The 15,485-nt window shown below is 48.1% G+C and overlaps 1 protein-coding gene across 2 annotated transcripts in view; it reads right to left on the reverse strand.

Moving 5' to 3' along the window:
• AK7 (adenylate kinase 7) overlaps positions 1–15,485 on the reverse strand; it is a 53,216-nt gene that overhangs the window by 32,082 nt on the left and 5,649 nt on the right. For both annotated transcript variants that reach the window (XM_037031211.1, XM_037031210.1), the window contains exons 3-5: positions 12,102–12,210; positions 7,862–7,956; positions 5,534–5,644 (exon numbers count right to left, since the gene is read on the reverse strand). In XM_037031211.1, coding sequence (XP_036887106.1) covers positions 5,534–5,644; positions 7,862–7,956; positions 12,102–12,210 — 315 coding nt within the window. The remainder of the gene's footprint in view (positions 1–5,533; positions 5,645–7,861; positions 7,957–12,101; positions 12,211–15,485) is intronic.

Raw genomic sequence — 15,485 nt, forward strand, 5'->3', positions numbered from 1 at the left:
GAAGAGTTTGAAACTGAATGACAGACTGGTGGTGTTAGTGTTAACCGTGTGAGACCGTGTGAGAACTAGAAGAGACTTCATCAGCACCGGAGAGTCATACTTTCGTGGTTTTAAAGCAGGATGGTAGGAAGCTAGCGACATTCCTTGGCAAGTGGCACAGGGAAGCTGAGACACATAGTTAAACAAGCCCATCTTCCCTAAACCAAGACACTTAAGTGTAAAGGGTTTGCATTTCTCCTCCCTCACCTGAGGGTAAATGGCTGAAACCACCCTACTGGGGACGGGGAGGGGGGAGTAGATAACAAAAACCCAACTAGTGCTGTTTGTGCCAACCCCACCCAAGGACGGATGAAGTTCAGGTAATAAGTCTCTGACTCTGGCGCATCAGCATAAGACCCCCCTAAACTACCAGCCATTAAACCCCTCCCACCAAAGGTCCCGCTGTGTTCTCCCCCACCCGGGAACGCACTCGTACCTCTCCCTCCTCTCTCTGTTTCCCCCTCAGGCACATGTGTTCTAAACTCTTTGGGACCCCACGAGGTTTGCAACCCGGGAACAACAGGCAGCAGCAGCCCGCCCCCCCCCGCNTGAAGGTAGGGCCACCTGGACTGCAGGAGACCACAGGCAGTTCCCCCTGTGCCCCAAGAGGACTGCAAGCCTTTCAAGTTGATACGGGAGTCGCCGTGCCCCAGAGTGAGAGGCCCACCGCCCAGGGCACAGAGGCAAGAACGCTGCAGCTCTCCATCTGATTAACTCTCCCCCCAAACTCCAGTCCCCTCACCTACACTTTTCTTCTTATAAAAAGGGCCGGCTTAAAATGGAATTTAAGATGGTCTGTTAGGGTAGAAACCCACCGCCTTCTCAGATCGCGGCCCATCTGAATAAAGCGCCCATAGAGATTCAATCCCTGTCTCTGCTTATTGGATCTGGTAGGTGACAGGCGGCACGAACACTGGCTTTTCCAGTTTCAAAATTACAATTTTTATGAGAGTAGTCTGCCAGGAGTGAAATCAGACTTGCCTTGCCTTCAGAAAATAAATGATCAGAGATCATAAAATAAGTGTGTAAAAGGATAAAACTACTTGAGAAATGGAAAACAAACAGACATGCTAATGATGAGAATAAAAAACAGGCAGGGAATAGAGCAAGGAATGGGAAGAGCAAGAGGAAGGGGCAGACTGAGGAGGAGGGGTGGGGAACTAGCTGAGCGTGTGCAAGGCCCCCTTCCCCCGTGTCCCTCTGGGCCTGAGTCAGGCTGTGCTGGGAGAAGAGTTTGAAACTGAATGACAGACTGGTGGTGTTAGTGTTAACTGTGTGAGACCGTGTGAGAACTAGAAGAGACTTCATCAGCATGGGAGAGTCATACTTTCGTGGTTTTAAAGCAGGAAGGTAGGAAGCTAGGGACATTCCTTGGCAAGTGGCACAGGGAAACTTGAGACATCTTCCCTAAACCAAGACACTTAAGTGTAGAGGGTTTGCATTTCTCCTCCCTCACCTGAGGGTAAATGGCTGAAACCACCCTACTGGGGACGGGGAGGGGGGAGTAGATAACAAAAACCCAACTAGTGCTGTTTGTGCCAACCCCACCCAAGGACGGATGAAGTTCAGGTAATAAGTCTCTGACTCTGGCGCATCAGCATAAGACCCCCCTAAACTACCAGCCATTAAACCCCTCCCACCAAAGGTCCCGCTGTGTTCTCCCCCACCCGGGAATGCACTCGTACCTCTCCCTCCTCTCTCTGTTTCCCCCTCAGGCACATGTGTCCTAAACTCTTTGGGACCCCACGAGGTTTGCAACCCGGGAACAACAGGCAGCAGCAGCCCGCCCCGCCCCGCCGCTAACCCTGACCTGTCTTCAAGGCCCTCTTTTCTTGGACTTCCCGGGGCACTAAGGCAGCCCTGCTGGGCCCTTTTCCTTCCCGCACAACTTCCAGAGGACCAAGGCAGCCACGCTTAGGCTCTCCCGTTGCTCCCCAAATCCTAAGCCCTTCCTGGTTTCATGGTCCCCAGCTTGAATACACGGCCTCTAAAAGTCACCCGGACTCATGTTACAAATTTTGTTCCCAATCCAGTGTATGACAGTAGAACCACGATTGTAAAACCAGGGAAGGACAGAGTGACAAAGGAAGACTATAGGCCAACCTCGAGTGTACACGTGGATGAAAGTGCAATAATGTCAACTTTGACTCTAGTGAAGCAGGTAGAAACATTCTTATTAAAAATCACTATGACTGCCCTGACCCGTGTGGGGCTCAGTGGGTTGGGAATCCTTCCACAAAGCTAAAGGTCACCGGTTCAATTCCTGGTCAGAGCACATGTGTGGGTTGTGGGTTTGGTGCTCCGTTGGGGCACATATGAGACACAACCAATTGTCTCTCATATCAATGTTTCTTTTTCTTTCTCTCTCCCTTCCTCTCCCTCTAAATATAAATAAATAAATTCAACTTGGGCTGGTTAGAGAATATAGGCATCAAAAGCCAGGGGGATAATTATCTGTTATATATATTTTTAAAAGATTTTTAAAAAGATCTTATTTATGTATTTTTAGAGAGAGGGAAGGGAGGAGAAAGAGGGGGAGAGAAACATCGATGTGTGGGAGAAACAGCAATGGACTGCCTCTCACGCGCCCCCAACGGGGGACCTGGCCTGCAACCCAGGCATGTGCCTTGACTGGGAACCGAATTGCCGACCCTTTGGTTCACAGGCCAGCACTTAATCCATTGAGCCACACCAGCCAAGGCTAAAATCTATTTTAAAATATTCCAAATAATTGGCATGACTCATTTAAAGACAGGTTTGGTGTTAGAAAAATCTGAGCTATTTAGGCAACTCATATAATTATTAGGGCTTCTCTTTGCCTCTAAATACTAAATGAGTCCACCTTGTGTTTGTAACAGAGATACATATGTGATCGCTGCAGACACAGAGCCAGCCTGTGAACCCTGGACATCCAGCCCCAGGCGTGCACAGTCCACGTAGGCTCTGTTTGTGCCTGTGAGGTCAGCCTTGGCCGCAGAGCCTGGGGCGTAGCAGGATCCAGACAGCTGTGAGTTTGAGCCACGGGTTAAATGATCGGTTCCAAAGTTCTCCCTCTGTGATGAGGAGCAGGGTCACTGAGATGACTGAGTTGGCTGGGTCAACCTTACTTATCTGATTAATTGTTCAGAAAAGACTGATTAAGAAAGCTGGGGATAAAAATAATAGATTTTTAAAATGAAAATTTGAATCTATTGCTTAGAACATGGGACACACGTGAAGTTTTTATAACAAAAAAGATATTAAGATGATACTGTGTCTCTATTTCAGACCAGCACATCAATTAGTTTGTGTGTGTGATCATGTGTTCTCAATAAGTGAATTACATCGGCAATCAAGAAATCACGGATTTTCTGTTACGCAAAGCCCCCTGGCATTCACGGATATGGGCAGGGTGCACCGTCTCTCATGCCACCAGCACCCACACGCATGGTGGGCACTGGACCCTGTGGCTGTGGTCCTTGGGCATCTTGTCCCCCTGTCCCCCTTGCTTCCCTCTCCTAGAGAATGGGCTCCTACTGCAAACTCAACAGTTCATCCACCTGGCGGACTTGGGCCGTCTTCCGGTCCCCTTCCCGGGATACTTGATTCTAGCTACAATCCTCTGCCCATCGTCCCAGCCAGAAAGAGTCAGGCCAGAGGGACAGAGGGGCCTTAGTCCCCTACTCAGGTTGAGGGGCCTCAAAGGACAAATTGTAAACTTAGATGCTTCCACATCTAATGCTTCCTGTATTAATACCAGTATTTCAGTATTGCTCAAAATAAAGCCCAAAATAAAAAAATAAAATAAAAAATCATGGATGTCCCACTTGGGGGTTATGTCCAGTGTTTGATAAAATAATAGTATAGGATTCAGAACTGGAAGAGATTTAGACCATCTAGTCTTGCCCCTTTATTTTTTTACTTTAATCCCCAAAGTTCAATAACTTGGCTAAGGTTATAAATTAAAGGATAGGAAAGTGGCTATAAATTCTAATCCCATGTGGTGTCCTTCAAATAGTTTATATCCACAGTATTTGTATTGCAAAAGTTAAAAACAAAACAAAACAAAACCATAAACAGCCCTGGCTGGTGTGACTCAGTGGACAGCACTGGCCTGTGAACTGAAAGGTCACCAGTTCGATTCCCAGTCAGGGCACATGCCTGGGTTATGGTCCAGGCCTCCAGTTGGGGTCACATGAGAGGCAATAGGCAACCAATCGCCTATTGATGATACATAGATACATCGATGGTATGTATCTCTCGTACATCGATGTTTCTCTTCTTCTGCTTCTCACCCTCTCACTAAAGATATATAAATAAACTTAAAAAAAAAATAAAAGGACAATTTGAACTTAGGGACCAAGTTCCTAATGTAATTTCCCCTGAGACCACTAGGTGTCACCTTAGAACTATTATTTCATACCACGTCTGCAGGCCTTCAGCTGCAGTGGGGGAAAAGGTGATGTGTGGTGGATGGAACCTTTAGGGGTTTGGGGGCTCTGTGTAAGTTCCACGTCATTTCAATGAGGATGATAGTAATAGCACTCAGTTCACAGAATTGAGGTACCGTAAGTAAAATATTTAGCACAGTGCCTGGCAAACACTTACAAGCCCTCGGTTTTAGCTGTTACTACTTACTCATCACCAGGACATTCAGTCACCCATTTTGATAAGATACAAGAGGAATAACATAATTTCATCATACATATGATAAATTTTGCTGCAACAGAAGGCTAATAAGCTACTGTTATTGTTTGCATGAGCTTCTCAGCTCTCAGTAGGTCTTCGTGACCAGTGACCTGGGTGTGTCAAGGTCAACTCTATTGAGCGATGGAGTTTGGAGTCAGAATCCAAGCCAAGCAACACCCATGGGCTGATGGACCTAGACTGGAACCGCAGCCCCACCACCTGACACCGTTTACCCACAGCGTCCACATCCGCGAAACAGGGCTGACTATGCACGTCTACGGTGCTGGTGTAGTGAGGAGAAGGTCAGGCAAGGCCCCAGGGTGCTCAGAATGGTGCTCAGTGAATGCTACCCGTGTGACCTTGTGCTGGCCACTGAACCTCTGCAGCCCTCTGTCTCCTTATTGGTAAGATGAAGTTCATGTACTTTTCAGAGTGATAGGAAACAAACAAGATAGATTCTGGAAAAAGGAAGACTGTTGTCCCTCAACCCGCACCCCTGCCCCCCATTTAAACTGAGTTATTTGCCTCTTTGGACCTACAGACTCCATGGTAGGTAAGAGTTTGAGTTCTTCTGGGGACCTGATACCAGGGTTTCAACTTTGTGGGCTGGACCGGAACCTGGGCCAGGATCTAAGGACAGTGCATCTGGGGGTGGGCCTGGAGCTGAAATCTGTGGGTGCTAAGGATGAGAAAACCCAACTCGGAGATGTTTGAGGAGTTAAGAGGATGTACGTAAAGCAGGCGGAACAGTTCTGGCCATTCCCGTTGCCCGCTGCCTCAAAAAAGAACTTTCCTTACCCAGCACACTCTACTGCAGCAGACTTACATTTTTTCCAAATTTGAGGACCATTTTTTCAGCGTTTATGTGGTCCAGAAAATGAGGATGGTGCTTCCTCCTGCGATAATCCTCTTCGGTAAATGGAATCTCAGAATCATCCTGTGGAAGAAAAAACTCAATGTGTTAGGGCTACAGGAAGCTAAGCCCAGTGATGCTGGCTTGACTGTGTTCCTTGAAGCTCAAACAAAGCATTCTAAAAATGACTGCTTATTTTGTAGTGATTTCATTGCCTGGAAAATGTTTTAGCACACTACATTTTATCATTTAAACTTTAACAAAATTAAGCATTTAAATGTCTTTTATTTTGTGGTGATGGTGCCGAGTTGACCTATGACTCCATGAACTCATTGAATAACCCATTTCTTAACAGTTCTTGCCATCTCGGCAGTTTTGTTTTTATTCTAAATTGTTATTTTCCCCCTTTTCTACACTGCCCCTTGCCTTCGAATCAATCCCGTGTGAAGAGGAGCTTACCAAGGGCAAGTTTCTGTCCCCGGTTTAAAAACTGCTTTCATCAGATAAAATGAAAAATACAATAATTTGCACCTTAATAAACCTGACTTAAATCATTGTGAGCCAGTAGGGAAATGCAAATTAAAACCACAGTGAGAGGATGTGGCTGTGCTGGGATGTGAGAGCCAGCCTAGGTGCCCCCTCTTGTGTTTTGGGGAGGGAAGCACCTCTTCTCCCTGCTCAGCCCATTCAGCTTAGAGGGCTGACCGCCCCTTCCCCTGGAGGTGGGTATGTGATCCCCGGTCTGGCCAATCAGAGCTCTGCATTCCCCAGGTCACAGTGACCTGTTCAAAGTTGGGTTTGCAACTTACGACCTGGACACAGAGCACAGTGCAGGTCCAGGAGGGAGCAGGGCCAAAGTGGAAAAGAGGGCGGAGGTTCTGGGGATGTAGGTCTGGGAGCTCCTTAGGGCCAGGAGGAGGGGGAGAGCTAACCTGAGAGTGAAGCCCACTCAGAGCAGAAAAGGGCACTGGGAGAAAGAAAGTGAGTGGGCACGCTCTGAGGACACTGTTGAGGCCCCTGGATGCAGCTGTGCCTGAAGTCCATTGTTGGGCTTCCCAATCATGTGAGTCATTAAGGTCCCACCTTTCTAAAGTCAGTGTGAGTTGGTTTATAACTGAGGACAAGCAATCAGGCCTAGTCCAGTGGCCAGTGGTGGTGAGGTAGCAGACACCTCACTGGATACTCTGAGGGGAGGAACTGTCACAGGCGTAAAATGACGGGCCGACCCCTGGAGATGATGGCAACCAAATGAAGCAGGTGCGCGAACCCGACAAGCACAGAATGTGAAACCTGGCCCCTGCCTCAGAATTTCCTGGTCCACTAAGGGAGAGAGGATTAAACAAACTGACGTCATTTGACACAAGGAATGTGATAAGTGCCCAAATATTTTCTTGGGATAAGTAACGTATTCCACTGATTCTAATACGTGCATGTCCCCTGGTTAACCTCTCTGAAACTAAATGTGTCTCGTAGTCAATGGCTTATTACAGTTGCAGTCAGTGAGGAAGCATGGATGCTGTCCTTGCTGGTGCCCCAGTGACCTTGGCAATGACTATCCGTATCATTGTCCCTTCTAAGTCACTTAGGTCAGGGGTGTCAAACTTGTTTTCACCAGGGGCCACATCAGCCTTGCAGTTGCCTTCAAAGGGGCGAATGTAATTTCAACTGCTTTTTAACAGTTAAAGAGTCGTTACATTTATACCGTCCTCAGATTAGTGCGGCCCATCGAAGGCAGTGTGAGGCTGATGTGGCCCCCGGAGGACATGGGTTTGACACCCCTGACTTGGGTACACCCCGAAGGTGCAGAGCAGCCTGTGTAAGTGTGACATTGGTGAGGAATGATGCGAAGCCCACATTTTCTTGGGAATAACCATGTGCTTCACAGAAAAGGGGAGTGCCCACAGTTAGAGACGAGACTGGGGTCTATGCCAAGTTGCGTGGAGACGGGAGGCAGGTGTGACTCGGAGAAGCCGGGCTCTGAATAGGAAGAAGTTCTGGGGGAACGCCGTAGCTGCTGTATTTTGCTTCTAGTGTCCTTGTAATGTGTGCACAAGAAAATACATGACCAAAACATAGGTCTGAATCAGTCTAAAAGAGCGGTCTTTCAACACATTTAAAATAAAAAGTACAAGTGATGAGCAAGCAATGGGGCCCCTTAGAAGGGAGTGAGTGAGCTTAGAGAGCCGGTGAGGTCTGCTGGGTGCTTCTTTCGAGATGGGCTCCAGGGGTGCAAGATGCTGGGTTGGCTGTAGAAAGTTCTCTCTGCCGGATTACCAGGGACAAGCTAGAGACACTACTTACAGGGTCCAGGGGTTTGGTTCGCGCCCAGGTCATCACCGTGGAAACTAAAATAAACACCTTCCGCTTCTCAAAGTGGCCGACTTCCTCGTTCAGTGCTGTAGGGCCAAAAAGTGAACGGTTATCAGACCCAAACAGAACGTGTTTTCGAAACCACGTGTACTGTTGGTGGGACTTGGAGTTACTTCTCTTTCCAGGAGCAGCCTAACCCCAGGTCCGCATCCCCTCTGCCACCGCACTGCTGTCCCCATCGCCGTGGTTGGCGCTCTCCCTCCAGCCGCCTGCCCTCCTCTGCGCCCAGCTGAAAGGCCAGCTCCCGACCTACTTCAGGCCTGCAGCGGGGTGCTTTCACCTGTGTGTGGGCCGGTACTGACCACGGCGGACATGGGCGGGCACGGTTCAGGGGCATTATTGGACTTTTGCCATTATGAGATTGGCACTACTCTGATCTCTGGTTTACAGGTGAGGGAACTGAGGCCCAGTGTGCCCAGAGTCACGGGAGGGCAGTCCAGGCAGCCTGCTGGCCAGGCCTGTGCTCTCCCCACGGTGCTGCCGGACCAGCCGCCAGGGGGTGGGAGGGGGCGACCCAGAGCAGAAGGTAAGGCACTCGTAGGAACTCCCATACAGCAGCCCAACGCAGCCTAAGGCGGCGTGAAAGGCAGTAATCTGGGGTGTGCCCACGCTTCCCACTCGCTGGGTAGGGGAGAGCGCCCAGGTCTGTGGGCGGCGTGGGGGGCCTGGTGAGGCATCGTGCTCAGTTAGGAACAATGGGCGGGGGTCCGGATGTAGGACAGCGCGGGCAGGAGGATGAGCGATTTCCGAAGGGTTTTCCCTTCCCAGGAGGCCGGCCACTCCTCCAGTGCTTTAGACATGTGATTCCACTCAAATATCCTTCGTGACATACAAAATTTCAGAAAAAAAAAATCCCGAAGTGAGGTCTGATTAAACTGTCAGAGGATCCAAGTGACACAGTTAGTTGTGGTACATTTTCAGTCTCATGAGCTGATTCCTTAACAAACCAAACAACGACATGTGCCTAAGAAATGCATGCGTTCCGGCTGCAAGATGAGACGGCACGTTAAGTCTCAGAGCACTATGCGCACGCGTGGATCCCAGCTCAAGTGCTAATTTTAGCTTCTATCTCTATTCTATTAACAAGGGCGGCCTCTTCGGTTTAATTGTGCTCTTCCCCCCTGCGCTGTTTCAGAGTGGCCTACTTTGTGAATGTTGGCACGGTTGGCGGCCCTCTAACTGGGTTATCCTGTTTATTTGTAATTTTAATGGGTCAGAAATGATCTGCTTGCTCACTTGCGGACAAGCACATTTTATCCATATCCGCAAATGTTTTCTCTCATTTCTAACACTTTCTTCCCTTCTCCTATGTTATTTTACCTTCCTTTGATAGTATCTGAAAGGCAAGATAGGGGAATTCTTTTATATTAAAGCATGCCAAAATAATTTAATAAAACACAATTAAGAAGTAATACATATCCATTGCAAAACCAAAACTGAACAAAGTCCCCAAATCTAAGAATGCGCTTCAGGTAAAATGACAAATTTCCCCCCCCCCCCCGCCCCTCGCCCCCGCCCTGATTCTCCATAGTCCCACCAACTCCATGCCACCCAGGAGACCCCCATTACAGACCAAGGGCCTCTGAGTAAAATGCAGTTAAAACCTTTCCACCCACTAGAGGCTTAACATTTTCTTAGTTATATAAAGCTCTTTATTAGAATAAAGAAGGAAGCTGTAAAACATACTCTACGTTTTTAAGTTCGTGAAAGGAAATGTAGTTATCGAAGTCTGAGGATCAGTCCCATTCCCTGAGGGGAACTGGGTGGGCGTGGGGTCCTGTGAGAGTCCGAAGGTCATTTGTCATAGCAGGAAGTCAGTGGTTAATGTCTGAAATGCACAATCAAAAGACCCCAGTGCAGGCGTTTGCGCGGATTACAAGGAACAAGTGGGTTGAAGGAGGTTCCTTTGGGGAGTAGAGATGGGCTGGAAGGAAAATGGAGGGAACTGTTGCTTTTTAGTCTAAGCCCTGCTATGCCTTTTCATTTTCAAAACCTGCCCATGTTTTATTTCGGAAACAATATTTAAAATTTTAAGAAAATTGCAAATGTACATTATACAGAAAAATCAATGTCCAAAAGCCTGGCACAACGGAAGAACTCAGAAAGCATTCGCTCTGATGATTATTTTAGACGGTGCAATTATTTCAGAAGGTGTGATTACCCATCATCTGTAAATGTTTGCAAGGGGACAAAACGCACGGAGCAGGCTTATAGACTCTCTGTCGCAGACGATGACGCTGTGTTCTGTGTTCGTGTGTTTGGCTTGCGGCTTATTGAGTGAGATTTAGGCCCGAAGTTATAAACGAGCAATCAGCCCTTCCAGGCCCCCCAGGAGCCCCGCGTACCCTCAGAACACACTTTCCCATCATGATTCCCCCAAACAGGCACCGCCATTCCTGAGACGCTATTCCATTTCTCTAATTTAAATCAAAACATGGCTTTGCTGTTGATACTATTCAGGGGTTGGCAAAAGTACAGCCTGCTTTTTAAAACCATTTTGGGGGGAACCAGACCATTCATTTACATATTGTCTATGGCTCTGTTCCGGGCATAATGGCAGATCAGTGGGCTTGGAAAGCCAAAAATACCCACTCTCTGGGCCTTCACGGAAAAAGTTTGATGACCCCTGATCGAAAATGCCTAAAACAAAGGTAAGGCAGAGTAAAAAGCACTGAAAAGTAAGGTGCTCTGTGCTTTTTGGCTTTGTCTAGTATAACGACTCAGAGACGCTGATATACTTTCTTCTTAGCTCCTGACTTGATGAGGACATGGGTTTCAAAGCACCAAACTGCTAAACATCACTTCATCCTCTCAGACTTGAGGTCCTTAGAGTTTATCACCTTTTCCCAAGCCTCTGAAAACCGCAGGCATTCCCCACAGCCCTCCAGGACTCTGGCTGTCACGGACGTTGGTGGAACCCTCATAGTCAGACATAATTCCTCTGCTCTTAAAGTCCCATCTCTCCTGTGGTAACTCTCTGTGAAGAAGCCATTCTCTACCCTGGTTCAAGTGCCTCCCGTGTGCCTGAGCTCCCTTGTAAGCCACCAAATGCCTGGGGCGGGGGGTACACTCTTTTTCTTACTTGTCTTTGTATCTGCCCGATACACTCAACCACACCTCCTTAAGCAGTTCGCACGGAATGAATAAAAGTTGCATTTTGGAAGTGAATATTTCATCTCTTTTAATGATTAAAAATATTCTATTCTGCAAAATAGAATATTTTGTTAAAATAATTAAACAAGGAGGCCCATCAGATTGGGGTGGTTCTGACATCTTTGCAGCCTGCTGCAGTAAACCAGACCTAAGCCCATAAATGGCTCGAGGTTGAGAAATCAAAACATAAGGTCAACCAATCACAAAGAGCCAACTCTTAGGGGATGGACTCACATGAATAAGTATGAAGGACACATGGACAATAACTAAGGTGGGGGGCGGAGATGGGAGGGAGGTGGGGGGCACTGGGTGGGGCAGGGCTGGGAATACAAGAAAGAAAACTGTACTTGAACAAAAGTTAAATAAAAAAAATACAACAACAACAAAAAAAAACAAAGAGCCAACTCTTCCCAGTAAGGTAACTGCTTGAGCTATAGCCAATCAAATCATTTCTTTGCTTTGCTCCTGGTTTTTTCCTGTAAAAGCCTTTCCCTAACTCTAATTGATGGCATAGTCCTAACCACTCCCAGTTTGGTGCTACCTAATTTGAACTGATTTTTTGCTCAAATACACTCTTAAAAATTTTAATATGTTTCAGTTTATCTTTTTTTTAAATCCTCACCTGAGGACATGGGGAAGGGAGGGGAAGGGAGGAAGAAAGAGAGGGAGAGAAACACCAATGTGAGAGAGAAACATCGATTGGTTGCTTCTCACATGCACCCCGACCAGGACTGAACCCGCAACCCAGGCATGTGCCCTGACTGAGCATCAAACTGGCGACCTTCTCCTTCACGGCACGATGCTCCAGCCAACTGAGCCACGCCGGCCAGGGGTCTGTTTATCTTTGAACCCTGTTCCCAGGCGTATCTACCAGCCGGGTTTCAATCTGTGCTTTAGGTCATTCTCAGGTCATTTCTCCAAATGGTCCTCATTTGCTGTGTGCTCACTGGATGCCTCTTAGGTAAAGAAAATTACACAAAAGTGGCGTCCCCAGAGACGAAAGGGTCACCTCACTGACCGGAGACAGCCCAGATGGCTTCTTCCACTTGCTCTGTGTTCTCAGTGATGTTGTAGATGATAACGTCGCACTCCAGCAGGTGCATGAGCAGTTCCTCCCGAGAGACGGCCTGAAAAGGGAATTGATAGGCGTTTGTTCAAGAAGCTCACCAAGGACCCTTAATATGCGGACGGAACGACAATTTTCGAATCAGATGTGCTGTGCCGAAGCGTCCCACAGAAAACGTTTGCAGGAGGACTGCTATTTAAAATGAAATTCGGGCTCTCTTCCGTGTGTAGTTTTCAAATAGCAAAGAAGTTTATGAAAAGAGCTGGGAATAGATGATTAAAAAATTGCATCGTGATCTTAGGTATGCTGTTTGCATTCCAATTCAGAAGGGAAGCGTTAGAACACACTGGAAAAGATTGTGGGAGGCATTTAAAACCCACTCCAACTCGGCGAGATTATCTGAGCAATTATGTGTCTTGAATCACTCACAAGTGCTGATGAGTGATTTATGGGGATTGTTTTGGAATCCTCGAGATGGAATCAATCTGTTCTCCTTCTAGATGTAAGGTATCTTATTACAGTTGGCTGTTGGGTATATTTTATTTTTATTTTATAGTATTTTAAAGATTTTATTTATTTATTTTCAGAGAGAGGGGAGGGAGGGAGAGAGGGAGAGAAACATCAGTGTGTGAGAGATACCTCAACTGGTTGCCTCTTGCAAGCCCCCAACTGGGGACCTGGCCCACAACCCAGACATGTGCCCTGACCAGGAATTGAACCAGTGACCTCTTGGTTCATAGACCAATGTTCAGTCCACTGAGCCACACCAACTAGAGTGGGAGTATTTTAAAAATACATAAACTTTTAATGGTTAAAAATGTAAAGTTCTTCCATTAGACAATAGTAACCATGGCGATCACGGTGTTCAGCTGGTTCCCCCTCGCTGCGTGGACGCCAACCCGCTTCCCAGTGGAGCAATATCTCAGTGGGGATTAAGATAGCCACTTGAGGACCGGGCATTCTCCAAACCAGAGTTTGCACATGTCCTGAGGACCAGACGGTCCCTACAGGCCCTTGACGAGGTGCATTAAAACAGAACCTTGCAGCTCAGACTTGGTCTCTTACCACAATCGGTTGGAGTATTAAAGAAAAGTGAATGCTTTTTAAAAATTAATCCTGGAGGACTACCTTGGTGAGGTGAATGCATCCATGTCAAGTTCAACAGCATGGACTGCTGATTTCTCCAGCTTGCTCTCTACATTCTTTTGTATCCAGTGATACTAGTTTCCTAGAATGGCTGTAAATAAGTATCACAAACTGAATGGTTTGAACAACAAAAATGTATGTCTCATAGTTCTGGAGCCTACAAGCCCAAGGTCAAGGTGTTGGCAGGGTTGGTTCCTTCTGAAGCTGTGAGAGATAATCTGTCCCATGTCTCTCCCCAGGCACCTGGGGATTCACTGTCAGTCTTCGGTGTTCCTTGGCTAGTTGACCATCCCAGCTCTCTGTCTTCATCGTCACGTGACCTTCTCCCTGGGTGATGTCTGGGTCCAGATTTTCCCTTTTTGTGAGGCTACCAGTCATACTGGATTAGGGGTCCACTCTAATGAGCCCCCTTTACCTTGATTTCCTCTGTAAAGACCCTGTCTCCAAATAAGGTCACATTCTGAGCTGGGGGGTTAGGACTTCAACACCTCTTTTATTAGGGGGATGCAGTTCAACCCGTAATACCATCCACGCAATGTCTTTTCCTGACTAAACGTGCAGGAGAGAGGACACTCTGAGGATGCTGATCCAAACACTGCTTTTTACTTTGTCAAAGGCGTGGCGGTGTGAGAGGACACTACTCTCCTGGCACACCTCGGACTGGACTAGATTCTGGAATGACACATGGAAGAAAGGAAGGAGGAACACAGGAGCAACTGAAGACCTGTGTTCCAGATGCGGTCCACGAGAAAGAAGAGACAGCGTCTTTGATTCCAGCCTGTCAGAGCCCACGAGAGAGGGGCCCAAAGGAAAACGCGCATGCTTGTTCAATCATAACCCGATTTCAGAGGAAACAGACACATCAAGAGAACGGTTGTCCTGACCAGGTGTTGAGTGGCCACATTCGTGCATTCGTTTGTTCCCTCCACAAACATTCGTGGGCCCTGCTTCTGACCCAGGAGATAGAGGCAAAAGTGAGTTCTACAAGGTTGTTGACACTAAGGAGCCATGAGCGTGTTTGCTGTTGGGAAAACTTTTAACAAATAATTACAGACTGTAATGTAGACCAGGGCACACCGAAGCACATACGAAGCTCTTCTACGCATTGGATGAACGCAACCTGCTCTCGGTGGAAAAATGACCGAAAGGCATCCACCCTGGTGCATACTGGAGCCAGCGGGACAGGCTGCTTTTCGGTCCCTACTCGTGCCCGTAGCCCAGCCGCCTTGCGCAGTGTGCAGCTCACGCGCAGCTCTACCCTGCCACCTCCTGTGTGGGACGCACTGTCACAGAGGTAGTGGGCACCAGCGATTCAAAGGACCTGGAGGAGTGTGCANGAGAGAGGACACTCTGAGGATGCTGATCCAAACACTGCCTTTTACTTCGTCAAAGGCGTGGCGGTGTGAGAGGACACTACTCTCCTGGCACACCTCGGACTGGACTAGATTCCGGAATGACACATGGAAGAAAGGAAGGAGGAACACAGGAGCAACTGAAGACCTGTGTTCCAGATGCAGTCCAAGAGAAAGAAGAGACAGCGTCTTTGATTCCAGCCTGTCAGAGCCCACGAGAGAGGGGCCCAAAGGAAAACACGCATGCTTGTTCAATCATAACCCGATTTCAGAGGAAACAGACACATCAAGAGAACGGTTGTCCTGACCAGGTATCGAGTGACCACGTTCTTGCATTCGTTTGTTCCCTCCACAAACATTCGTGGGCCCTGTTTCTGACCCAGGAGATAGAGGCAAAAGTGAGTTCTACAAGGTTGTTGACACTAAGGAGCCATGAGCGTGTTTGCTGTTGGGAAAACTTTTAACAAATAATTACAGACTGTAATGTAGACCAGGGCACACCGAAGCACATACGAAGCTCTTCTACGCATTGGATGAACGCAACCTGCTCTCGGTGGAAAAATGACCGAAAGGCATCCACCCTGGTGCATACTGGAGCCAGCGGGACAGGCTGCTTTTCGGTCCCTACTCGTGCCCGTAGCCCAGCCGCCTTGCGCAGTGTGCAGCTCACGCGCAGCTCTACCCTGCCACCTCCTGTGTGGGACGCACTGTCACAGAGGTAGTGGGCACCAGCGATTCAAAGGACCTGGAGGAGTGTGCACCCTGGTGCACTGGTGGGCACCCTGGGGCTGGGCGGGCAAGGTGAATCTGAGCTCCTGTGCGGCAGCGCCTGCCCGGG

Source organism: Sturnira hondurensis, unplaced genomic scaffold (genome assembly GCF_014824575.4).
Source record: "Sturnira hondurensis isolate 20B ecotype Veracruz unplaced genomic scaffold, ASM1482457v3 Scaffold0021143, whole genome shotgun sequence".
Classification (NCBI taxonomy): Eukaryota; Metazoa; Chordata; class Mammalia; order Chiroptera; family Phyllostomidae; genus Sturnira; species Sturnira hondurensis.